This window comes from Dermacentor variabilis, chromosome 5 (assembly GCF_050947875.1).
Source record: "Dermacentor variabilis isolate Ectoservices chromosome 5, ASM5094787v1, whole genome shotgun sequence".
Classification (NCBI taxonomy): Eukaryota; Metazoa; Arthropoda; class Arachnida; order Ixodida; family Ixodidae; genus Dermacentor; species Dermacentor variabilis.
In genome coordinates this window covers 48,612,672-48,639,022 of record NC_134572.1, presented here as the reverse complement: position 1 = coordinate 48,639,022, position 26,351 = coordinate 48,612,672, and the positions used below count along the sequence as shown (strand labels likewise).

General features: G+C 45.2%; 1 protein-coding gene across 2 annotated transcripts in view; it reads left to right on the top strand.

Moving 5' to 3' along the window:
• The window catches only part of LOC142582555 (cytochrome P450 3A24-like), a 71,802-nt gene that overhangs the window by 39,286 nt on the left and 6,165 nt on the right, over nt 1-26,351 (top strand). The window contains exons 1-7 of one of the 2 annotated variants that reach the window (XM_075692405.1): nt 2,933-3,224; nt 8,288-8,384; nt 9,171-9,223; nt 17,695-17,791; nt 19,968-20,084; nt 23,891-23,979; nt 24,101-24,246. The exons of the other annotated variant lie outside the window; for it this stretch is intronic. Coding sequence (XP_075548520.1) covers nt 3,157-3,224; nt 8,288-8,384; nt 9,171-9,223; nt 17,695-17,791; nt 19,968-20,084; nt 23,891-23,979; nt 24,101-24,246 — 667 coding nt within the window. The 5' untranslated portion in view covers nt 2,933-3,156. Of the gene's footprint in view, nt 1-2,932; nt 3,225-8,287; nt 8,385-9,170; nt 9,224-17,694; nt 17,792-19,967; nt 20,085-23,890; nt 23,980-24,100; nt 24,247-26,351 lie in introns of those variants that run through there. 2 annotated transcript variants of the gene reach the window in all.

Below are 26,351 nucleotides of genomic sequence, written 5' to 3'. Positions count from 1 at the left end.
AGCTGCGTACGTGGTTGCTCGCGAGTTGCACCATTTGCGAAAGACCGCCAGCATCACGACCGGACTGGAGAGTTCCGTTCATCGCACGCGTCCTCCGTTTTCCTTCCCTGTTGGCTTCCTTCCTTCCTTCTCTCCTCCTTTCTCTTCTCACTCTCTGCTGCGCTTTCAGCGCGTTCTCGTTCGCGACCTTCGCCGCAGCCAAGCGAGCGTTGGAGGTTGATCCGCAGACATACGCGACCAACGAAGCGTGCTCGTCCGGCAGTTGAAGCGTCGTTTTGCGCTCGGCGTGGGGGGAAGTTGCAACGACCGTTGCCATGCCCTGCGCCGCGGGTGCGACGCCGACTATAGTGCGACGCCTTCATTTGATGATAAAACCTTTATTTCGTTCTCCTGGGTTGCACAAACTTGTAGTTGTTTTCAGCTCTAAAAGTCACCCAAAATCATCCTAAAGTAAACACATTACGTTAGGAAAGAGAGGGCCTTCATTCGGAAAGTGCGTGGCAGAAAGGCTTTCCTCTAGAAAGTGGGAGAATGTTGAAAAATTTGAATATTCGAGAATTCCCTATTCGAAGTTTTCGCATATATGTTTCTGCAATATTTGTTCCGTTCGAATACCCTAAGAAGGCATGTTGTGCGTATCCTTGTTGTAGCCTACGGAAGAAAGGCTGATGCAAGCGTATACTCTTCTGAATTATTCTACGGTCGCAGATGCGCGAATGCTGCTTCGACGAAGCCTTTTCTCAGGGAACACGTGAAGGGGATCACTTCTGCGCGATAGTTTCCAGTTTTCAATGAGCATTCTTCGCCTTTCACAGCTTACAAGTTTGATATCCCGATATACGAAAAACATTTTATTACTTGTTCAATCTAATAATTCTTGAGTTCCTCGAAACGATGGGCACTGCAGTAGTAGTTATTGGACTTCGCTTCATGAACGATCGTTGCACTCGACGAAGCGCATCTGTTCACAGGATGTTATTTCATATTCCATTGCGGTCCTTGTAAGGCTGTACCAGATACGATCAACAATTCTCTGTTTCTCATTTACAAGCTTCTCGGTTGACCTGTCATCCAGTTGTTTACGCCCTCAGATGTATGAAATAACGTAAATAAGTAATTTACTGCCAAACAGATTGCACAGAACTTTTGTATTTCACTTTGTTCATGAATTAGACATATTCTGTATTCAAAATTTGTTTCTGTTTAGTATTCGTACTTTCTCAATTGAAAAATTTTGCTATTCCAACAAATCTACTTTTGTTATTTGCAGCACTCAATTTTTCGGCTAGAGAAAAAGGCTGAAAATACTCCTATCGCCATTTAAGCATTTCCTAAGGGCAACATTAAGCGCTTTCATAACGTTTGATTGATGTGCGTAGCAAGACCGCGTTTGTGGCGAAAACGGCCTTGGCCACCCCGGATTCTGCGGCAAAAATATGATCGTACATGACAGTGCGTTAGAGCTGACGGTCCAAGCTTTCCAGAGCAGAATGTTTAGGCACGGTACAGTAAGTCAAAACCTTGCAGCCGAACCTGTACTAGATTGAAATAACCGTGCAGTTTAGAACAGCTTTGACGGGCGCTTGAGAATGGTTCGGCGAGGAACAGTGAAAGTATGTAATGCTCACCATTTCCACAAGCGGGTCACGAAGGTTACGAGTTAAGCGAAGCAGTCGCCTCAAGTCAGGGCAACATACACTTCGGAAAGTTTCCCGGGCCATGGGGCTATCTCGTGCTGTATGAACATTTTCTTAGGTTATCGCTACCGAACGCAGCGGTTGAATTGAAGGGAATGCTTTGACATGCATGACTATTGAAACACGCGGCCCAAGCCAAAGGCCTGTACGTCTCTTATTAAAACGTGGCAGGTCATGTATCCGGGATCAACACTATGCGGACAGGGGTTCCGCAAAAAAAGAAAGAAAGAAGAATTTCTTCGACGCGATGCAGTTACTGAAGATACCTGAAGCTGAAGACTCTAGTTCAGACTTGGCAATGAGAATACTGACATCATGTCGCCGCAAAATCGCTCGCTTATCACTTCTTCATAAGTTCTACCATCACGCATCACTTCGCGAGGACTTCTTCAGGCCAGCCCCTGCCACCTTTCCCCGCCGTGATCATCCTTTTAAAACCGAACGCTACACGTGTCGCACACTGACTCAGGCCAGGTCGTTCATACCACGCATAATAACCGTGTGGAATAATGCCATCAGACATCGGAACCGTCACCGACATAAATGAATTTCAGAAACTACTGATCATGATTGAAAGTGCATAAACCTTTCTTGTGTCATGTCCCGCCTGCCCCCCCCCCTCCCTTTCTTTTTTCTTACACTACAAATTGCATTACAAAATATTCTTGGGTTCTGTGTAACATCCGTATGTTTATGGCTATTGTTCCTATATTTATTGGGGTGATTTGCCTTTTCCTTTTAAGTTCACGTGTTGTGTTGTTTTCTGATTCCTTATACAATAATGGCGCGTGTGCTTTCTATGAACCAGATTACCTTCCATTTTTGTGTGCTTGTGATTCGTATTCTCTTTTTGTACACCTCTGATTATTATTACTAGTAGAACAATCTTATTGGCCTTGTATTATTATTTATTTTTTGTGATTATAATTTATCAGTTGTCTCTTTCGCAAAACTCTTGTTCCATATACTTCCTATTTATTTATTTACTTTCAGGGCCCGGAGCCCCAACGGGCCCTGAAAGTCGACGACGGGTGTTCGTTCTCTCCCGTAGCTCAACGCACGTGCCGATGCCTGCGCTACGGTCTGGAGGCGACCTTGACAGCTAGCCGTTGGCGCATTACGTGCTACTCTCGTTGGCTCGGGATACCCCCCCCCTCTCTCTCTCTCTCTCTCTCTCTCTCTCTCTCAGCTGCCGTATCGGGCGTTGTGTGTACACAGCGGGCCGCGAGCATTCTCCGGCTGTGATGTTGACATCGCTACAGCTCCTGGATAGTGCTGCGGCATCCAGTATTTACGCATAAGCGCCACGACATGGGCTTGGAGCTAAAGCGGATATTATCTTTGCGCGTTTGTCAAAACCGTGTGCCTTTATGAACACAAAGCGGTGAGCGCAGGAAGCTGGGAACGCTCCCCTTCGTTTCTCTCTGGGTCTTCGATACTGGAGTACCAATAGTACAGCATGGCGTTGTTCCTGGGATTACCGGAATGGCTTATACTCGCAGCGACCGTCTGCGTCCTTTTCTACATGTAAGTACTTACGTTTATTTCGTGTTTAATAGTGAAGAAAATGATACCCACTGAGTAGCGCGATATTTAAACTAATCTGACCGACGCAACAACCGAGTAAATTGGATTAGTTCTATATGCGCGCGAGTCCGGACAAATGTCTTGATCATTAAGACTTTTCAAGGATTGTCAGGAAATAATAATTCTTTTTGGGGTCCGGTCGTTTTGGAGGTCAGCAGTAAGCATTTTGACAGCCTAATATATTGCCATTCACAACCTTTTACCAAAGTAGTCGTGTCACAGTTTAAAATTAAGAGCAAATGATTGAATGTACAGGTGAGTGATTTGTTGCCATTTCGGTTTCTAAGATTCGGCAACGTTCGATTTTTGTTGTTTAGTTTTGATCATAACGCTTTCAGTGTCCCCCTTGCGGAATTGTTGCAGGTGCTCATCTCGCCTGATCAATATTAGAATGCCAAAAAACGAACTTTCAACAAGAGGAAGCAGTTAGGGGGTTGGGAAGAAGTTCATCCCCGCTAAATTGTGTAGTACGATATCTTCAAGAAACAAAAAATTAAGACGTGCCAGTTCGCATCAAGTAGCTGAATTCTTCCATGAGCCACAACGTCCATACTAGTGCCGGCTGCCAGTTACCTGTTTGTTTTGCCTCATATCAGGCAATTACAATCGTTTCTCAACAGCTGACAGCCACAAACTTCGTAATATCTACGATTGCAGCGCTCACATTACAGCGTGCCCTGGACGTCCGGAGCTGTTGAACGATGATCATTATTACAGAAGTAACATGATTACGTAGAGCTGTGGTGAAATTCATAGTTGCCTTTTTTAAAAGCGATAGCTCTTCCCCTCAAAGTACAATTCCCAAAGCCAATCTCGGCGCGCGTTTGATCTTCATCAGCCGGAGCGCAAATGTGAAGGTGTGAGGCTGCGCTCGCTCGAGCCGCTGAGTACCATGTGACTAGGCGAGGGCTTAAGTGCTAGTTCACCGGTGCTTGTTCGCTCACTCTCGCAATGGATGAAGCACACGCTGGTGTGAGCGCGTCGACCATGGAGGAAGGAAAAAATTGAGGACGGGCTCTGACGTCACTCTTTCTGAAGCTAAGTGAAGTTGGAAGTTGGCATTGCTCCGCCATCATGTCGGGTGGTTCTCTTCTCCTGTTTACATTTTTCACGAAACCACACCGCGTTGCACGCAGCCGGACTGCTCAGACGCGCGCCCGCCGCAGCAATACCAAACAAAAGGATATAATCGCCATGTCTCATTGGATCACCGTTGCCAAAGTCATGTTGATTAAACTTCATAATGAACTTTGCAAAGTGGGGTGTGAGGTCGAATCAGCTGCTTTTGCCGGTTTTCATGAAAATAAACGTGATTTACGAGCCCAGCCAACTGTTCTCACCAACCCAAGGTACCGGCCGCAGCTCAGTTCATGCTTGTTTTATTAAAAAATCGACTTTATCGCTCCCTTATACTTTCTTTTCTGTGCTTGGACTTCCTGGGGCTCTTGTGAGCCGACTTGTGAGACGGACTTGTGAGCTAGACGTCGGCGATACGAAAAAAAAAATGTACGCATTCTCACTGCACTGCAAGAATAGATTGGAGACACGTACGACAGACCGACCCATACGCGATCTATCTGGAGTTTATGCGCACAAACATGTATTTTCCCTGTGGCTCGAGGAATTCTCGCGTTTCAGTGAACAAATTTCAGGTGAGCGCACATCACTACCACAGCGCGCCGGCGAGAAGGCAGAACGACAATTCGTTCTGACCGCCTGACACTGACTGCCTGCGGTGCCTTTTTCCCGCGGTAAATGAAGCTTCACGGAACCAAATTCTTGTGATAGCCGCTGCCACCACCGGCCAAGCAACTCGACAAAACGCAAGCGGTCGCGTTTCGGCGACTTCAGACAAGTACATACCCACACCCAAAATACATTAACAAAATCACAGGGGGCAGGGAAAGCGACAAATGTAGGCTCTGTTCAGAAACAGGAACACTCACACACATAATGTGGGAATGCACCTCGCTCCCGTTCTCTCATCCCCCCGTCAGCAGCGAGACTGACTGGACAGCCTGGCTCAGTTCCGGGGACGTCGACCGACAACTTGAACTGGTGGACTGGGCGGAAAAGGCCAAGCAGGCCCAGGGCCTTACTTGAGCCCTAACCCTCAGCCACGTCCGTCTTTACCCTTCCCCCTTTCAATAATGTTTATCACCACCACCACCACCATGGTGCAAAACAGTACGCGCGTATACCTGGCCTACGTGCGACCATGGAACAACCGTTTGATGCATCCGCAGGCGTACGTTCTGTGGAGCCTTGCTCACTCTTGCAGCGCATTCGCTAAGCTTCACTTCCCTGCGCTTTTTGCACGCACAAATAAGATACGCATGTGGTAGGGAGGATTCGTTCCTTAAGTTAAAAGAGCCGCTTCTTTCCAATCTTCCCGGATGAAGCGTTGACTGGCCGGCGCACGGTGCCTAGGGCAGCAAAATGCACATATTCTGCGTAAGGCTCTATCAGTACATGTATTCTCGTACGCCTTTGCAGGTGTGTACGAACCTCGAACGCGTTCTGATTAAAAGAATTAGTGCTGTAGCCAGCACTGTGAGAAACAAGCAACTGTTGAGCAACATGTGTTTTAATATGCACAAAGGGAAGTTGTTGCTGAACACGAAGTTCTAAAACCAGGATCATGCATGCTTACAGGCCTTCAATCAATCAATCAATCAATCAATCAATCAATCAATCAATCAATCAATCAATCAATCAATCAATCAATCAATCAATCAATCAATCAATCAAAGCAACTTTATTTCTCAACTTATTACGAACGTTCTACGTGTCGCTGTTACATTCGACCTGTGGAGGCTGGCGATCTTCGGGGAAGCGACAGTCGCCCAACCAAACGGCGCACGATGTCTACTGCGGTGACTCGCTTTGTAAGGACCACAATTGCGCCGCGTCCGCAAGTGAGCGACGCCGCGATGTCTAGGCGCAGTGAGCGGACCAGGTATTGTTTGTTCAGTTGCCGTCGCCTTCACGGTTTAACTGGAGCGGGGGAACTCCTTGAATAAATAGTTTGCGGCGCCGTCTCACGGGCATTAGAAGTCGCCATTCAATGGACAGGCCACTGACTGCGGGGTCAACACTGGGACCAAGAGGCGTCTGCTCAGGACAAGACCATTGTCTGCGGGAACCCTCTCACCTCAGTGTGGTCAGCGAAACCTGTGCGGAAGGGTGTGTGTAAACCCGCCCCCTCAAAGGCGGGTCGACGACGACGACTTTGGACGCTCCCATCGGTCGAAGGTTGAACGGCCGTTCTCCCTCATCTAAGGATCTAGGAAGGACAGAGTGTTTATAAGCAGCCGTTGTCGGCTCTTCGCTGTGCATTCTCTTTCAGTCATGCTAGACTGATGAAATGTAACGTTCTCATGTACATACTGTAAATAAATCCCATATTCCTCGTTCTCGATGAGAACAAGTCTCTCCATTCAACAACGTCCTCAGCGTGGATAAGTTGGACGACGGCATGGGCCAGCTACCATCTACTTCATGCAAAAGCACCATGCGTTCTCAACAACAGGGATCACTAACCTGCAAGGAGTTCATTGTACAGATTCTGAAACGCATCGGTTTCGGCCTGCGATGGCACGTTAGCATAATTCCGCCGAAGAGAGCTAAATTTCCCGCGGATATTTCTTTCTGTTGCCATTGCCGTGGCGCGGTACATTGCGTACACCGTTGCATGCGTGTTCATTTCACGAGATTTAGTTCCTCCTGTCCTACCTGGCACAGCAACATCCGGAAGAGCACGGTACAGATACCACAGCCTAACAAAACACGGAAACTATCGTAAACCTGCCCACACGACGCCTTTACCACGGTACGAAACCTACGGGGAAACACGTGTGAGCGCACAGATCCATAACAAAAGCCACCATTGTGGCCCGAAAGCATGGCCGCTACAGCAAAACAACAAGGGGAGAACCTTACACGTCACTTCTTCCACCCTTTTCTCCTAGCGCGTGGAGGGGGAAGGGCCTTTCCTCAGTTCTTTTCCTCCCTCTATGGCATCCACTTATCGCCGCAGTCGCAAGGATGAGTCTGAATATTACAGTAACCCAAGTTCTAACTGCAAGTAACTACTTAACAGGCCATAAATCAGTATTTACCTTAGTCAAGCCACAGCAAGATGGTGATAAAGCCTTTGATGTGCAATAGAATATTGAAAGAAGCAAAACCGGGTCTGACCGTGCTTAACAGAGCTTTCACTCGTATAACTAGGTTCAAGCCACTTTGAACCCCAGGTACTTTTCTTTTTTGCTAGTTACGATGAACTTAGCACAGTAAATCGACACAAACTTTAATACCGACTTTCTGCTTTACAAGAACATTATGCAGGATCAAGTCCTTAAAATATTAATATTAAATTGTTCGCTTGAAATCCTGAAACGGGGCCCCGGATTGATTTTGGCGTCAGGTCGTTCCTACGCAAGCAGGGGGCCATTGAGCTAGATGCCACGCTTGTTGCGATCTCTCAGTATTCTTTTTCTGCGTTCTTACGCTATAGCCATGATCCGTGCAACTATCCACGTATAAACCTCGGCACTTAAAGGTTGAGTTCCGCGCACAAGGAAAACTGCAGAACATCAGAGCAAGAAGTTCGTACAAACTGGAACATTTGATGTGAACTAAATCTCTTAACCTCGAAATTATTCTTCGACCTTGTTAAATTATTATTCTTTTGTAGGAGCTCTTTTTTTTCAAGCCTTTTCCATTAGAGACACATTTTGTATAGCAGGGCACCGGAATAGCTCCTAAATTTAGTACCATCCGAGCAATATTTCACGCGTGATACAGTAGGCGAAAAAAATTTTCTAAGTTTTTGATTGTGTTCTTATAACTTCTCAATTACTATGTGCAAGAAAACGTTTTGTCGTAGAATAAAAAAAAAATCAGTTTTACTCAAAGTTGGTTACGGAAAGGTGGACTGTACGAGGAGGCGCATTTATGAAATATTTTCACGTGGATGTATTTATTGAATTCTTTTACAGATATGCTTCTCGGAATCGCAACTACTGGAAAAACCAAAACATTGCGTCGGAGCCATTTTCCCTCATATTCGGTCCTACGTTGGAGCTTTTCTACAAAGTAAGTCACAATGGATGTGAGAATCTTGTTTCAACACGTCATATTTAATTGAAAAACGCAAGCAAGGCTTTTTACCATCTAGTTTGTCACTCATGTAGCCACTCTATTGAAGTTGACTTTGAAATTCGCTTAGTCCACACGATGTATTATTAAGTACACAAGATGAGAAAGCCGCCACAATGGTATTTGGGCCTAAATGCAAAAAATGCGGTGCAAGATGATGTACAATAATTGGATGAAGGTTGAGCGCTGATTTTACCTCGAATCCAAAAGTAACGAATAAACGTGCTGTTAATAGGACCTGCCTCGGTCGTCCTGTAATGCATGGTCCCAACATAATATGTGCTATTCATCTTAAGGTTAAAACAAAATCCACTATATGAAATGTGCAAATAGTTGCAATATTCATGTGGTCCTTAGTCATGGCGTTGCCATCTATGTATTAGCAGCTTTTAAATTCTAATATGTGCCTCGTGCTCTTGGCTTCGTTGAGGGACAGGCACCGCTAAAGCTCAGTCATAGTTTATAGCACTCAGTTTTGTCGATATACAACCACTGAGAGCTTTACGTTGCAGGGAATTGCAGGGTAGAAATGACAATCTTGTTTCCCATGTTTATGCAAATACACCTCGCGTTTATTGACAAGCGTACGACTACGCGATTCGCGCCGGAAACGAAGCCGGTTCAGATGTTGGCATGAAGCCTTGCCGTAATATGTAATGAACAAAGAGGTATTATGATGCCAATTTCAAGTTTTAATATCCTCGAATTTTGCTTACCTTACAGGCCGTCCACGCAATTGACAGTGAGCGGTATCGTAAGTATGGAAAGTTCTTCGGGTAAGACCACGTCATATCCTTTCGCATTTCGGAGTTGTGACTAAAAAAAGTAGTTTTGAAAGAACAAAATGCAGTAGGAATCCTTTTGCACATACATTTGGTGACAAACTATTATTTGATAATAACCTAGATAGTAGAGCGTAGAACTTAGAGTGTAAAATAGTAGAGCGTAGAAAAGTGATTTGTTACCTTTTTTTTGCAGCCAAGCAGTAAATGTGATTAAGAATACTTGAAAACAGAAGGTTAACATTCAAAGTGAAACATCTGATAACTCTGTGCTTAAAAAAATTACTGTAAAGTTATTCTTCTAAGTTATGTGTATTTTGTTATGTATAATTTGCTCATGAGCTCTTTATGTGTCGTTTATCTTCATTGTGCACCAAAGTAGAAAGCTTATTGCGTACGTGTCCATGGACACATAAATGAACACTTCAATAGAATTCGGAACTGTCCACATCGATTAAAAAAATTGTGAGTTTATGAAAATTTCAGGCCATGCGCGAGGACAGTGCAGTGATGAAGTGATGTGTATGTTGTTATGCGTGTGCACGCTATACACGTGTGGAAATTATCTAGGGGCGTTGCGGTAAAATATCAGTTTGGCTAATTGCATTATCGATCCATTTAGAGAAACGAAAGAAACGGCGTGGCAGAATTACTACGTGTACGGCTTTGAAGCGTTGTATAGGTACGCACACATCTCAAACAAAATGCCGACGACATTTAAAGATCGTAATATCGATGAAGAAGCCAGTTAGCATAATGAACCTTTTACTACATAGAGACGCCTCGGCGCCTCTAGTTACTCTCATTGTAAGATGATTACCCTCAAGTAATTACGATTACCAAGATTACCATGATTACCAAGTAATTACCCTCATCGTTTTCTTACCCTCATCGTAAGAAAACTAATCACTATATGAGATTTAAAATTACTTTGCAGGATTTGCGTTAGCACGTGAAAAAACGTGCTTTGTTCTTCAACATTGATCATGTAATGAAGAGTGTCACAACAAAATTTTTATTAAAGCTCAGCGGGAGCCACGAGAATGCGCGTGAGTAGTCAAATAACTTTAAAAAAATTGTCTCTGTGATAGCATATTGAAATATTTTCAGCGGAAATTTTTTACACTCGTAGTTCGGGTCATGTGTACGCACTGAGGCATGCGTTAAACGTTGGTTTAATTTCGGGTTGGAAAACATTAATCTCGGAGGATGATTTGCAAGAATGCGCGCTGTCATGGTCGGTGACCCCGGAAACCGCAGTTCTGAGGGAGAATCACATGCTCTGCTGGTGCCGGTGGATCCGCGGCAGCGCTTTGGTTGGCGTTCGGAAAAGTACGCATGTGACAGCAGAGGCGACATTACCAGGAAGATTTAGTATAGCGTATTACAGCCAACGTAGCTACTTAGCGTCAGCGTTGCTCGAGACACAACTGCGCATGCCCAGTACGTAAGCGACGCTGGGGCTTTTCCCAGCATACACTGTTTACGGACGGGGTGTCCGGTTCGGAAGAAAATAGGGGCTTCTATAAAATTGACTACCATCTGCTTCGGATCTATCACGTCGCCGTCCTGCCCGCTTCAGCCCATTCTATCTCAAATGATGCATGTATTTGCTTTATATTTGTATCATGATGCTTTGAGCGAAATATTAGGGACAATTGGCCAATTTTTCGAACATTAGTTTCTGATATTTAGGCGATTTAAGCTTAAGAGGAGCTGCGTGTGGGATTCCAGATTTTGCGCCACAAGTTATAAACCACGCGCAAGGCCCCGTCTATGACGTTTATCGCCAAGCCGCAAGCACGTCGATGAAGGGGCTTTAGCCACGCGCACTGCCAAATCACAGAGGCAACGGATTCCCAGTTTTTGCATATATGGTGTCACAACCTAAATTTTTATGAGCTGGTCTATGCTAGCGACGTCGTTACTGTGCAAATAATACGGATACAGCGTGTGATGAAGTTGATGTTTGATGCGTATTTGATTTGCTTGCTCGTAGCGAACCTTAAATCTAGGTGATGTCGCAGCTGTTTCCATTCGCATTAGGCTTCCACTCGGTGCCACTGTTCTAACAAAACTTATTCACGCCGTGCTATGCCGCGTACGATAGCGTTACGTCACCCGCTGACGCAAGAATTTTACGCTATGTTGAAACAATCTATACTGTTGCGCTCCCATCACACGAAATCACGTGAACTTGTGCCGGCCTAAGCCGCCGTGAGAAATCGGTTTGTACAATTGAGAGTTTTTAGGAATTGTAGAGTTTCCGGCAAAAATTACGAAAGGGAACTTTAGCCCTGCAGTTGTTAGATGGTAGTAATTAGATGTATTTGCCTAAGCTTCTTGCTAGTGGCTTCATGCGTTTGCGAGGCGTTATCTTTTACGTTGTTCTTTCTCAATCAATCAATCAATCAATCAAAGTTTGCTAAACCCTGCAAATAATTATTTATTCATGACATACATTATTATTATTATTATTATTTATATTATTATTATTATTATTATTATTATTATTATTATTATTATTATTATTATTATTATTATTATTATTATTATTATTATTATTATTATTATTATTATTTATTTTGAACACATATACACAGTTAACAGAATAGGGAAAGCGAGGAGCCGGCTGGCAACTGCCACCGGAAGAGGTACAACGCCTGCCTACTTTCTGGAGGGAGGTGACAGCAACACAGAAATGGAAGAGAGGAAGAAGGGGAGGAAAGAGGAAAGGATGAGCAACAGGACAAATTTAAAGCTAAAGTAGAACACAGTACAGATCACACAGAGTAGGGCCGGTCACTGAAGGTCACGCTACTACAGAATGTTGAATGTTACCGCTACAAACGTGAACCTAATTTAGTTAACTCTATGAAGGTAAGTAGGGCGCGATGGGCCTGATCATGTTTAGACGCACAACCATTGGGGTATAAACATTCCTGGAGTGTCGCACACCGCAGGCCAAGGAGCTGATAGTTTCTCACTGGCGACATGCGCTGCGCACTGAAAGCGGGACACTCAAATATAAGGTGCTGAATTGTCTCGCAGCAGCCACAATACGTACACAATGGACTTGCCACATGTCCTTGTCTATATAAACGTTCGTGCACGTTCACGCAACCAACCTTCAGATTGAGTAATTGTGCTCTAGCGCAACGAGGCAAGCTTCGACCGCGAACACGGGGCGGGAACGTTCCATTTGCGACCTGCTGGTCTGGATCCTGCTTGAGTAGGTGCCGACGAATCAGCAGACGAGCATCATCAAGCTTGCACAAAATTTCTGCGCAATCACAGTTGTTATGAGCGCAAGTTGAAGCGAGCTGATCAGCCTCTTCATTTCCGGCGTACGTGTGAAGGTATCCATTGTGCAACGAGAGATACCCCACGTGATGCAATTTTGCTCGCAGAGTCAGTAATGGTGCGCAAAAGTGGACAATCAATCTCACTGCGTTGTAACCTGCTAAGGCCAGCACGGGAGCCCGTAAAGATGGCAATATTCGATATAGTGAACTCCTCTTGCACGTATTTTAATGCAACATTTCTCGCTGCTAGCTCCGCAGTTGTTGACGAAGTTGGATGAATTATTTGAAAGATACGCCGTACATGATTTGAAGGGCAGAAAGAAGCTCCAGAGGTGCCTAGACCGTCGTTGTGTACAGATGCATCTGTGAATACTTCAAGATAATCTGGAAGCTTTTCGAACATGTGAGACTGAGCCAATTGGAATATTGCCCAAACCGGCACATCAGACTTTTTGTGCATGTCAGGGATTGTGAGGTAAATGGGGAATACATGTTTCGTGATATATTTTGGAGACGGAGACGTATCTGAAGCAGCATGTTCATAAATGGTAGTGATATTCATAAATAATGGCGCCATTTTTTCCATGCAAGATAACGGGCGGTGAATGAGACGATCAAGGAGCGATTGACCATTCGATGCCTGGTGCAGACGTTCAATATGATGCAGAGCTCTCTGGTCTGCTTGCAGCGTCAGGGGTAATTGATGCGCTTCAGTGAGTAATGCAATAGATTGCGCCTCACGAGATAATCCAAGCATTAGTCGAAGGGCAACGCGATGATCTCGCTCCAGTTGGGCCATCAAACTAGGTGGTATGTTCAAAACTGGTAATGCGCACATTGTGCCTGAGAGTACAGATGACTGGTACACCTGGAGAGCCGTCGTTTTGTTGCAGCCAGCACCTCTATAAGTCAAGGCGGCCACATACTTAAGGAGGGAGTGCGATTTACGTCGTACAGATTTAACAGCAGGACGCCAAGAGATAGGATCATCCACAATTAAACCGAAATAGCGGTGTTGTCGCATCCAGTTTATAGGCCTTTCGTCAAGATACAGTCGGCTGATTGTTCGACGAGCGGATTGTTTAGGGTGATATGCTACTGCAGCCGACTTGGCAGGTGATATGAGCAGGCCAAATTCACCCAAGTACTCTGAAGTAGCGTTTAGAGCTCTTTGCAAGCTTGCACGAAGCCGCGGACCAAGGTGCGAAAGGCCGCTTATCCACAGAGCAATGTCATCTGCGTAGACAGCTATGCTCAGAGGGAAGTCAGTGTCCCGAGGAAAACGACTTGGAAGCGCGGCGAGTACGGTGTTCAACAAAAGCGGCGATAATACGCTGCCCTGTGTAACACCGCACTTCACATTTCGGTATTCACTAGTTACTCCTCCGACACGCACTTTCGTCCAGCGCCCCGACAGAAAATTATGCACAAATTGGAGCAGACGACCCCAAATTCCTGCGATTGCAAGAGCGAAAATAACCGCCTTATGCGGAACTGAATAAGAAGCTTGCTGTATGTCTAGGAAGAGCATGTAGGCGGAATGCTTGTTTGCATTATCAAATTAGAGCGCTGAGACAAGGTCTGATATGCTGTCTAGAGCTGAACGGCGGCGACGAAACCCACTCATTTCATCAGGGAAAAATTCAGCTTCTCTAGCCTGACATCTAAGCGAAACAAGACCATTCGCTCCATTAACTTGATGACATTCGAAGTTAGGGATATTGGCCGCTAGGACTTGGGGTGTCTTGCAGGGAGCCCGGGCTTCACAATTGGTATCACCACGGACGATTTGCATTCAGCAGGGATTACACCGGTTCTCCATACTTCATTATACTCATCCAATATACCTTCATGAAAAGCCTTATCAGCGTTCCGCAATGCTTGATACGCCACACCATCTTCACCTGGAGCAGTGCGGCGTTTGGAGAGGCTCAGCGCGTGTCGAAGCTCCTCAAGAGTGAAATTTGCCTCGTCCACCTGGCAGGCTGGACCGTAGGAAGCGCTTATGGTGCTGTGACTTGTCAAAGAAGGAAGGTCGCTAATTGTGATGTCACTGGATGCAGGAGAGACGAAAATCTCTGCAAATCCCTCCGCTATTACTTTTGGTGACTGGCCAGTCGCTATGCTCAATGCAGCGGTAGGATTCTTGCAGATTTCAGGAGTGCGGAGAGCCTTCAGTATGCGCCATACATTTCCAAAACCACTTCCAAGATGCAACGAACTACACAAAGCTTCCCAGCTCTTGCGACGAAGCTGTTTTGTATGTTGTCATATGGCTGCATCAATGCGATTGCATATAGTCCAGTCGGTGCTTCGTTTAGAGCGCTGTGCCCGTCTGTAAGCGCGCCGCCGACATGCAGGGAGTCGCAAAAGCTTTGGATAGGGGTTTGGTTTGCCGATACTCCGTCGTCGTTGTACTATAGCTTTTCGTAAGCACTCGCTCATAAGTTTAAATAGGCTGTCTTGAGATGGTGCCTCTGAGATCATCTGTCGGAACTTTTCTCACTTAGTCACTGTATGAACGACATCCTGGCGACTTGCAGTATGGGTTGGTGTTAACCAAATGGGTAGGTGATCTGAGCCCCACGGGTCGGGTTCATTTGACCAGGCCAAGCACACATTTCTCGTAGATATCGCAAGGTCTTTAGTGGAATGCTCCTTTCCTCTACCTATAAATGTAGGTGAACCGTCATTCAGTATTTACAGATCGTTCGTGATCATGATGGCGTTAATATCTGCCCCACGATTGCCTTGGGGACTGCTACACCATCGTGGATGGTGGGCATTAAAATCTCCGCATAACACAAACGATGCACCTCACCGAGGCACTAAGCACTCAAGCAGCGAGGTATCGGAAGAACGTGTAGGCCTGTTGTATATGCTTGCCACCGTCGTACACACACCTCTGAGGCTCACAGTAACAGCTGCACACTCAAAGTCATTGTCACAGATGCCATCTGTGTCAATAACCGCTAAGTCCAAGTCAGCACAAAGGTACACTGATGTTTTTGAAGCATTGCGCGTATGCGCCGCGTCCACACACTGGAAAGAGCCACAAGCTGGTTCAGTACATCGAGCGTTACTGTGGACACCCACGAAGCCTGGCAATCGATATTCGTCTTTCCTTACGTTAGTTTTCTGAAGCGCTATAACGTCTGGTGGAGTCTTCACAGCGATGAGTCGAACGACTAGATCAGCATGCCGCGGTCGCATGGACCTAACATTCCATTGCAGCACAAAGGTGCGAGGCTGCTGACAACTGTTAGAATTGTTTCCTGCAAAACGTCTAGTGAAGGCCGTCGAGGACAGGAACGAGGGCCTCCAAAAGTTGCTCTGCTGCTGAGACTGCTGGTGTCTGGCGACCGTTGATTAGGGATCTGATGATGTTGACAAGCATCGTCAGAAGATTGACAAGTTCCACATCGTCTTTGGCTGATACCGGTTTAGGTGTTGTGTTTGCAGTGCTTTCCACTTTGGTCGAAGTGTTTGTAGATACTTGTTCCGACGGTTTCGACGAAAGCGCTCGCCACGATGTGTCTGAGAGGCAGAAGGTCCGCCCCCCCCTACTTTCCGATGCGTTGTGTCTTTGTCACTCTTTGAATGCGCTGCTATTTCAGTCGCTGGGGCAGCACTACGGTGACGGGAGGTTTCATCTCCTGCTGCCTTCTTTCTGGCTTTCTCTTTTAGTGCCTTTTGTTCATTCTTCAGTGTGGGACATCCTTTATCCGTTGCCTAATGGTAACCATTACAGTTAGGGCACCGATATGCCTGACTTTCCCAGGAATCTATATAGTGATTCCCACGAATTTGGCACAGACCAAATCTCTGGTGCAAAAGCTCTGAACATGTCCCCTCTTAAAACACTTATGACATTGCAAAGGCCGTGGTACGAAAGGTCGAACAGGATTGCGCACAAGCCCAGCCTTTATATGACTAGACAGCTTTCCAGAGGCGAAAAGCGTCTTCATACATATTGACGAGCCCAGCCTTCGAACGCTAATTATTTTGCATGATGGTGTGCAAACGATCATGTTCTTAACAACGTCGTCTTTGAGATACAAGTCCACATCAGATACGACACCAGCTGCTATATTTGTATTCTGTGGTATACCCAGAATACAGATTTAAGACGACCCCAACGATTTCAGACAAACCAAGTAGAGTTTGCACCATCTTGTCATCAGTTGTGTCAATAGCAATGACATTTTTCCAGGGGTTCACGCGAACCTCTTGGATTAGTCCAGGGGCAAGGTTGAAGAAGAAATGATTAAGTCTCTGTCGAGAGATAGCATTCAGGCTTACCATCGCGTCCACGGGCATGAAAGCGGCTGTCGTAATCTCGATGATGCTGTATATGATAGTCCTTTCACTTGAGGACGATGCCGGAGACGTGCGTCTTGGACGGTGGTGCTTGACAGGTATGAGAGCATCCGAATCTTCCGCTCTTGAGTCAGAAAGCTCGGAATCAGCAGCGTCGGATCCTACTGCCGAACTGGGCCGCTTCCGAGCCGTGGGCGGTCTATGCTGACCGCCAGACGCGTCCAAGACTATATCTTAAATAGCAAGCTCCACGGGAAGGATCTCCCAGCAGAGTAGGAGACTTCAGGGTTCAGCACAAACGTCGTTGCCTGTTACTGATGCAAGAAAATAATATAAATAGAGAAAAGCTGCAGCACCAGAAGAAAACCAGCAATCGAGCACAGTAACTTATTCTATTTATAACGCAACACTTTCCTTAATGTGATTAACTTGCCAAGTCGGAAAGCCGTTTCGAGCCAGAAGTGCGAAGTTTAGGCAAATCCATGTATCACCTATCGTTCGCATGCTGACTGAACTGCCATAGTTGCAGCTCCTACAGACACTAGTGCTAGGACATCTTCTAAGTTTTGAAGGAAACCCCTTCAAGAAAATAATCTCATCAACGTGCCAGTAAAATTTCGAAGATGCATGCTCTTTGCAGGAGCCCAGTGCGCTTCAAGGATTAAAATGCCCTATAAAATTGGTTTGGAACGGAGGCACACAGTTACCGATGGAAACGCGCTGAGATTTCAATTCGTACAGTACACGTCTCGTCGGTGCTAAAAAAGTGAGCGCTTCGAAAAGAATTCCGTGGCACTCACGAATATTCGTCCCGTTCTTCATTAACAACTTTACGTGCAGGGCCTTCGAGTCGAACAAGCTCATTCTGTTTGTCGCCGAACCCGAATTGGTGAAGCAGGTTTTAGTAAAGGATTTCCCATCACTCCCAAACAGAAGGGTAAGTATTTTTTCGGAAAGATGGGAAAAAAGTTTCTAGCTGAGCAGTTTGAATAACACTGCCTGACAAAAAAAAAATGTTTACGGTGCAGCTTTAGCTCGGCCCCGGCTCCAATGCTGTCTATTCAAATACATGTAAAACGCAGAAAGAATTTTCTTAAACAACCCCTCGACTGATTTTAATAACGTTTGTTGCACTTGATAAGAAAAGTTAGCTTATAGTGACTGAAGAATGTGAAATGTTGGTTTCGGGCCTGAATTGTTTACAATAATTTCCGAAAATTGCTAACCCTGGAAAAAAATATATACACACGAAGGTTAGATATCCGTCGTTCTGCAACAAAAATAGATGTCGTAGTTCTAAAGGGGACAAGCTTGGTTCATCAATTTACAGCTTACATAGACTTTTCACCATGCTTGCAAGAGCTTTGCAAAAGTCGTATTCACAGAGAATAAATATATTGCCGAGGGGTGTATAATATTTCAATTTTGTCCGAATCTGATGTTTTAATGAATGCAGGCTTCAGAATTGTGATACGTCTTTCGATTCTTGAGTCGCCAAAGTTGTAAACTAGATAGTTTCTTTTTCCTAAATTTTATATTCAACCAGTTCCATAAAAAGATCGTTTGCGTAAAACTAAATTCCGCTTCCAGCGGCGACTAGAGTTTAACTTGCTCTTTGAAGTGTAACGAACCTCATCTAGTTCGTTGCAATGGTTGCCGACAAAAACGATTTCTCATTTCCATGTATTTAGATAGGAGGCATGGAGCTAAAAGCTTCCTCTTACGCTCTAAGAAAAGTTTTCACCCTTCGGAGTACCCCTTCTGCCACACAACAATAATCGTCATCTGCCTTGATGCGTTTCCATTCTTTAACGCTGCGAGCCCCGTACTTTCCAGTAATGAACGGCATGCCCGTTATCAGCATGATAGCAGTACCGACCAGAATGTAGCGGGCACGGCGTTTTCAAGAAAGGAAACGCATCAAGGCAGATGACGATTATTGCTGTGTGGCAGAAGGGGCACTCCAAAGGGTGTAAAATTTTCTTTGAGTGTAAGCTCATGGTTCTCGCGCAGCGAAGAAGGTCGAGAAAAGAAGCATAAAGGTGCAGTTACAGGTAGAAGAAACAACTGACAGGAAAATTAACGTATAAAAGAGGCAAACTTATTTATAATAAAGAAAGATAAGCTCTCACTACGCCATCGTAAGAATGACACAAGCTAAGAGAGAGAGAGAGAGAAAGGCAGGGAGGTTAACCGAAGGCGAGTTTCCGGTTTGCTACGCTGCACCGGGGTGGGGCAATAGGGGTTGTAAAGACAACAAAGAGCGAGAGGAGAAAAAAAGGAACACACAAAAAAACAAACAAGCAAAAGAAAAGATAAAAAAAAAGAAACCCGGTAACAGAAAAGGCGTTCCAATCCCAGGCGCTCACACAGGTCAGTCAATCTCAAGAAGCGCAGTAGCGCTTGCATGGCCTCTTGATGCGATGTTCAGCTAAGCAGTGCTTTATGATTATCGTACTTAGCGTTTGGGCATTGCAGCACTTTTCAAACGCGGTGAGAAAACGTTAACAATCTGTGTACAATGGTGCTATGAGCATGCGAGCCAAATAATATTTTGACGCGTGCAGCGGGGAGTGCACAATCTCGCATGATGAATCTCTCAATCTCAACTGAGGTTTCCAAGGTCCCCTAAATACCTTGCCTGAGACACCACAGACCAGAGCGCGACAGCCCATAGATGCAAGTCATTGGGCAATTGTTCATGATTACCGGTTATTCCGCAATCCTTCAATACTCTAGCAAACAGGAAAGTGGCGTCGTTTGCGCGTCCCATCCGACCCGTCGCCGCTCGTGTGTAGCATTGCGGCACTTTCGTCAGATGCCGAGATTGAAGGGTCACCATGAGTGCGAGGAGTACAGAAGACAACATAAGAGTGACGAAATAGGCAGGACATTGCTGTCGTTGGTGCCCGAGCTAAGGGAAACGTTGGGTTGAGAAAGAACTGCGCTCTCTATCTATACCTTTCCATTTTCATAAGGTAAAATTATGCGGGAATATGGGCACTTATCAAAAGGCGTCGAATTCACTTCTGTGTGCACCCAGTTTTGTGGAGACGGTGTCGGGAGACCGATTTTAAGTGTAGACGGCAAGAAGGTCAGTTTTTCTATTCCAGGCGCTCAAGTTTTACGACCCTTTGCTGGACAACATGATGAGCATCACTCCTGTTGAACAGTGGAGGAAGATTCGACCAGCAGCGAGTCCAGCATTCTCCACTGGAAAGCTGCGAAAGGTGATTGGTGTTGTTTCTCTCGTGTCGTGACATTGCGCACGCCGAGGTTTTATGACGACGTCGTCTGAACTATCACTGCAAGCGCGTACTGCAGTTCTGGCCAGAATTGATGACAGCTTCCTTTGAATGCCATATAAAATGACAGTTTCGATAGAAAGTAATGGAACGCACGTGCAAGACGACGAGAAAAGAAGCATAAAGGTAGAGTTACAGATAAAAGAAGCAACTGACCAGAAAATTAACTCATAACCAAGGCTAGACCCTCTCCCGAGGGCAAAAAAAAAAGGAAAACAAAAGAAAGCTTATGTTATCCCTACGTATATGCTTTGAGGGCTCGAACCTATGGAAAACGCAGCATATGCTACATGCAGCGCATAAGATAGCGTCTTTTGTGCACCGGCGACATTCTTAGCGATTTTCGAAGCAATCAGCTCAGTCGCCATCTTGTCTGGACAACAAAATAGATTGCAGCATTTATGACGTCGATCCTGAGTTGTGTAGTCTATGGTGTTCGCGAAGTTGTTTCGTTCGCCGCTCCGTCAGAACTGGAACGAGAATTAAGAAGGCCACTCTCCGCTTAGCTGTCTATTTGGTCGCCTAGGCGAGTATTGGAAGACAGCAGAAGTAACGAGCCTTTCATACCGCTATAAAAACATGGCACAAAATCCTACATTGGAAGGAGAAATACAAAGAAACCATTGTACGTGACGCACATGAGTACATCATGTGGTAGTTTTCAGAAACCTTAATTTGCCGAATGTGTCAAACAAACTCTGGCAAAGATTACAGCCTATGAAACTATGAAATTAAAAAAAGCGGTGGTAAAGTTGACAATAGTGTTTTTTTTAAATTTACATTCACTTGCTTTTTTTAAATATAATAATGTAGAGTGTTAGCGCAACATGAAGGTGCAGTAAGTCGGTGTCACTTGCTATTGCTGTGAAGAGGTGGAGCGGATTAAGAGTATTTCAATAATGTTCCATGAAATTCTTACAGATAAAGGAAATCGACTAAGCTAGACAAGAAAATAAAAACTAAGTACATTTTTCTAGTGTAATGAAAAATGCAAGATATATAGAAAAAAGGCAAACTCGTGGCGAATTCGCAGACGCCATTTGCTTTTTATGCTTTGACAACGAGCCCAGAAGAAAGTGCTCCAATATTCTGGAAGTCAAACACCGATCGACACATAACTTAGGGATTGAGTACTTATACCACTAGACTAAATGAACGTTTGTAATAATGAATAAAATGCTTGCCGGTTTCTTTATGGGGGACGTATGAAAAGCGCAGCGGTAATTTTTTTTTGCTTGCGTTGAGCTACTTCTGACATGCTATTTTCACGTTGCCTTGATGGTGAAGAAGCAGACAGTGACGAAAACTGTGAGCAACGAAAGCTAACCGTTTTCCGGACGAAACTGCGTCCAGAAGAAACAAGTGACATTTAACGCATAACGATAGTGGCAAGCACACTCAGCTGTCGTCGAACTCTGATCGATGAGTCAGACGCATCGACTATTTATACATGACTCGTCGAAGGTTTCAGCATAAGCACTGGTGCTCGCGTACCTGCCAGAATGTACGACACTATTCGTGTCGCGCATGCAGTCTAATTGATCCAAGTTCGCCGACAACCTAGACTGCAGGTAGAATCGGCTACGACAATCGAGAATGTTCTGATACATGCAAGTGCGTCTTGCGCTGAGCAATAGCCTTTTAACATTTCTTACCCGGTGACAGGAAACGAAAAACGGGGGCGTGCGTTACTATTATTGCAGCAGCTAACGCAAGACACTCGACAGAGTGCCTGCACCGAAACGATGATTCAAAAGCTTTGAATTTCCTTCCAGTAACGGACAAGAGGAAAAAAAAACAGCATTGCTGGATCTTGCATTCACGTTTGCAGCGCGGATTTCAAAAGCACTTGCAGAGAAGGAAACAAATACACCGAACGAGGGCTCGTCCAGTCTACTTGCTTCCTTCTGTGTAAGTATTTTTCAAATCCGCTCTGCAACATGAATCCGATATCTAGCAACCAACTAGCCCGCCTCACCGCTTTGATTAGCATTGCTGCACGCGGTCGCTTTCTGATAGCCCGATAAATGAGTTAAAAGGACTCTCTGGTGGTAATATTTGTGTAGTACGTGCCTTGAAGAAACCGCCACTCGTTCTTAATGATGGCATGGGAGATTAACGTTTTAAAAACAAGAGCAAGGTCATTTACCACGTCTGCTGACTCCCTACGCTGTTTATTAATGATACGCCTATTGAAACCTTTTCTGATCGATATATCACGTTCCTTTCTTCTCTTCTGACACGTTCACGTAGCAGCTACGCTAAAACATCCAGCTCACTTGTATTCAGCAGATCCCCCTCCCTTCAATTCTCAAGCTGACCGCAACAGCTAAGCGTAACACCAAAAGCACATAGTTCGCAACAGCATGATATATTTCTTCGGTGGCAGTGTGTCTAGCGTTCCAGCTTTGAGATAGCATTTTTATTCATACATGTTTTACTGAAATATGTATACACAAACAGACTACTACTCGTATTGAAATGTGTGCCACTGACAGGTTCTCGAGGTTCCCGAGTTCTCACTTTACGAAAAGAATCCAGGAGATGGTGCGATGCCGATGTTGCTACAGGCGGAGTTAGTTTGGCTGACGTGGCAATGTAAGATATGCAAAACTATGTAAGTAGGCTTGCTGACACATCTTAATTTTCTTAACCAAAATGACCGTTCCGCTGCTATAGTAGCACTGCACTGATAAAGCTGAGCCGCACTTATTGAAGGCTCGGACTCTGCTGAGAGAGGACATTGGCAGAAATAAGATTATACGTAATGTATCGGATACAATAAAATGAATGAAACAAGTCCGTATGCTTACAACCTAATTACGATTCAAGACCGAGGTACGAGTTAGGCAAGACGAGGTGTGTGGAGAAGCGCATTTGCGAGTATTGAATAAGGACGGCTGCCTTACGTGAGCGTCTCCTTTCATGTCATGACACGGATATGTGTTCATCCCCCGCCGTAGTTGCTTAGTGGGCATAGTGTTGTGCTGGTAAGCACGAGGTCGTGGGATAGAATCCCGGCCACGGCAGTCACGTTCCGATGGGGGCGAAATGCGAAAACACCCATGTACTTAGATTTAGGTGCACGTTAAAGAACTCCAGGTGGTCAAAATTTCCGGAGTCCCCCCCTACGGCATGCCTCATAATCAGAACGTAGTTTGGGCACGTAAAACCCCATAATTTCTTTTTTGATATGAGTTCGTCATGATTCCGTCAGTTCAGTCTCTACAGAAAGGCAAGCAAAATGCGGGACACATACACATTCGTTACAACTGCTGCAATCATCTCTAAAACTTTTGACCCGCTAGAATTATACCGTGAGGCCAGCGCCACGTATAGGCTGCATATAGTCGGAGAGGCTAACTTGTTTTGCAAGTTAACCTATAACGGAGTTTTAGTTATAATGGCCAGATGTTTAAGTTGCAGAAGCCTAACAAACTAATCATACAGGAACATGACAAGGAACTGCACAGAGAATACGACAGCTTTTGTAAAGGACGTTCTTTGTTGTGCACGTTTCCTAATAGGAATCTAATGTTCTCGTTGGCTGTAAACTTAAGAAGTAACTTAAGAAGACTCGAAAACACTAAACACATTCGCGAAGAATCTTTTTTCTGCATATACGTACGCTCTTAACTGTTTCGAAGGTAATTCGTACAAGCGCTTTAATCGCCTCAGGACGACTCTCTTCTGGGTGGCGACCTTATATTTCGTATCTATCACGAACGCAGATGAACTCGTTAATCGAGGACTGCGCAGTTATGACCGCGGACCACCTGGAAAAGGCGGCTTCTAATCGAGATGACATCGACGTCAAACAGTAAGTGCGCACACGCTGTCAGCGTAGAGAAAGGAATTGGCGGAGCCCGCGTCAGCTCGCGCGCTTCTTCCAGCATTTTACGTCGGGCATTAAGAATCCGTTTATTATTTCTGCTGCTTAGGTTCTTTGGTCACTACACCTTGGATGTCATTGCGAGGTGCGCTTTCGCAACAAGGCTGGACTCTTTCTCTGACCAGACCAACGAATTCGTGACAAAATCAAGGGAGGCCTTCTCTGGACGCATCACACCTCGCCTTTTCTTGTTCTGTGAGTTTTGCGCTACGAACACGTCATGGCGTTGGCCGTGCATTTTTTTGAGTACGCATGCTTCTGACTGGTGAGAATTTGACTCACGAATATGTCATAAAGCTCTCAAAATGCAATAAACAGCTTTAATGCCTCGAAATAGGCGCGTCGTTGCGTATCTTGTTGAGCAAGTTTCAAGATAGGGTACAGCTGCTGTGCTCAAAACTCCGTAAAGTTATTGAATTCAACCACGACGCGAAGCCACCAGACAATGAGTCGCAGGCAAGAATGGGTGAAACGAACTGAATTGAAATGGAGAAATAGAATGGAAACGGGAAAAGAAAGCGGTCGAAAAGACGACTTAATTGCCACCTGTGGGAGGCTATAGCGTAAATCTTGCGCGTACGTGTGCAGGGCTCTAACAAACGAGCTACGGTGACGACTTTCTCTCCGTCCACTTCTTGATGCATTTGTGTCTGCCTACTAAATCCAGTACTGCGAGTGTTTGCTGCAGCGCCACTCGTGACCATAGTGGTGGATGCGGAATATTATTTCAGTCACAGGTGCCACGTAGAACTTAAACGTTTGTAGTGGGCAGCTGGTAAAGAAACCAAAGCCAAGCTGACACAAACAAAACACGAAACAAATCAGGGTCTCCTGATTTTTCTATCGCATTTGATAGCGGGGGGACCTCTAATCGAAAGGAAGTGCCACATCCGCTTCCATGTCCGTGAGTGGCACTCACTGACACTCCCAGGGCTTGATCTAGAGCACACATGCACAAATACAGAAGAAAGTGGACGGAGGGACAATCGTCACCGTAGCCTAATTGATAGGGCACAACACTGGCATTGCGGAATATGTGGATTTGGCTTTTACTGGTAGCATGTTATCATTTTCTTTATTGCATAATGTCAACGGCATTGTCCGAGTCTAACATATCACATGTACATAAAACACTGTGATAAGCGTACATTCGCTGATATAGAATGGGCGATCAACAAGGAACAACAAAGAAACTTCATTCCACTTTCATTTCCATTTTCCATAATTTTTCTAGCCTAACGTTTAAAGGAATAATTTATTTCCACAAATATTTCGTGGGCTTCACCGTCTGCTGGTTTTATGTGGTGGTAAAAGAAAAAATGGCGTCTCTTAGTTATCCTTATTCTTCTTGCTCAATTCCACAATGGCGCACACTTCCTCACATTGTCAATGTCGCCACTGCATCGCGGATATATCTCAATGAGGTAATGTGCAAGACGGCTTGAGCAGTGCACACGAGTTCGATTTAGCACGGTCATTATCAAAGCGTGCGCTTTATGTGCTACAGTTTGAATGTGCTTACTTCCGAGGCAGGATGAGTGTCTATCTCGTGCTCCTTTGTGGTGGGGAAGCACATGTTGGTAGCATTGAAAAACGAAAGAATGTGAAAGTTTTCCAGCTGATAGAGTTCTTTAGCAGACGGCTTGTGCAAGCGCCTTCGACTCTGTAGCGCTGTCCGTGCACGTCTCTCTACCCTCCCCCCCCCCACCCCGCTCTCTCTCCCTCTCTCTTTCTCTCTCTCCATTATTTTTACTCCACATCACCCAGCGTAGGGCAGCCAGCCGGATTCTTAACTGGTTAAGATCCCTGTCTTCCTTTTATATATATCTGCGTATATATATCTCACCGCATTAAAACCACGTACCGGAATGAGTTTGAGCCGAGTTGGCGTTTATTACTCACGACGTGTACGATTGAGGGAGATAGCAGAAAAAAAATCAACGTTACGCTTACTTGATTGGCCCTGCCCTCCTGTTGATTGTTCTCTGTGACCACTTTGACCTTTGACCACTCTGAAACCACTTTGAATCCTTTAACCACTCTCCATCAAACGCGTTAAAAAGTTGTGCGGGGTGAGCAGTAGGGAGAAACAAAGAAAACGAAGATGAATGAGCCGCGGGTTTATATAATTTCCTCTCTACAGCTATCTCTCTATGACACTTTTCTCTCTTCTAATATGCACTACTTTGCTCTAAATCTTTGCTAGCAGCCACCTGGAATAGTGGAAGTGTGTTTAAGCACAAAATCGTGTGGTTTTTTCTTCTTTTGTTCCTTTCTCGAATCAGATATAGTTATCCCCA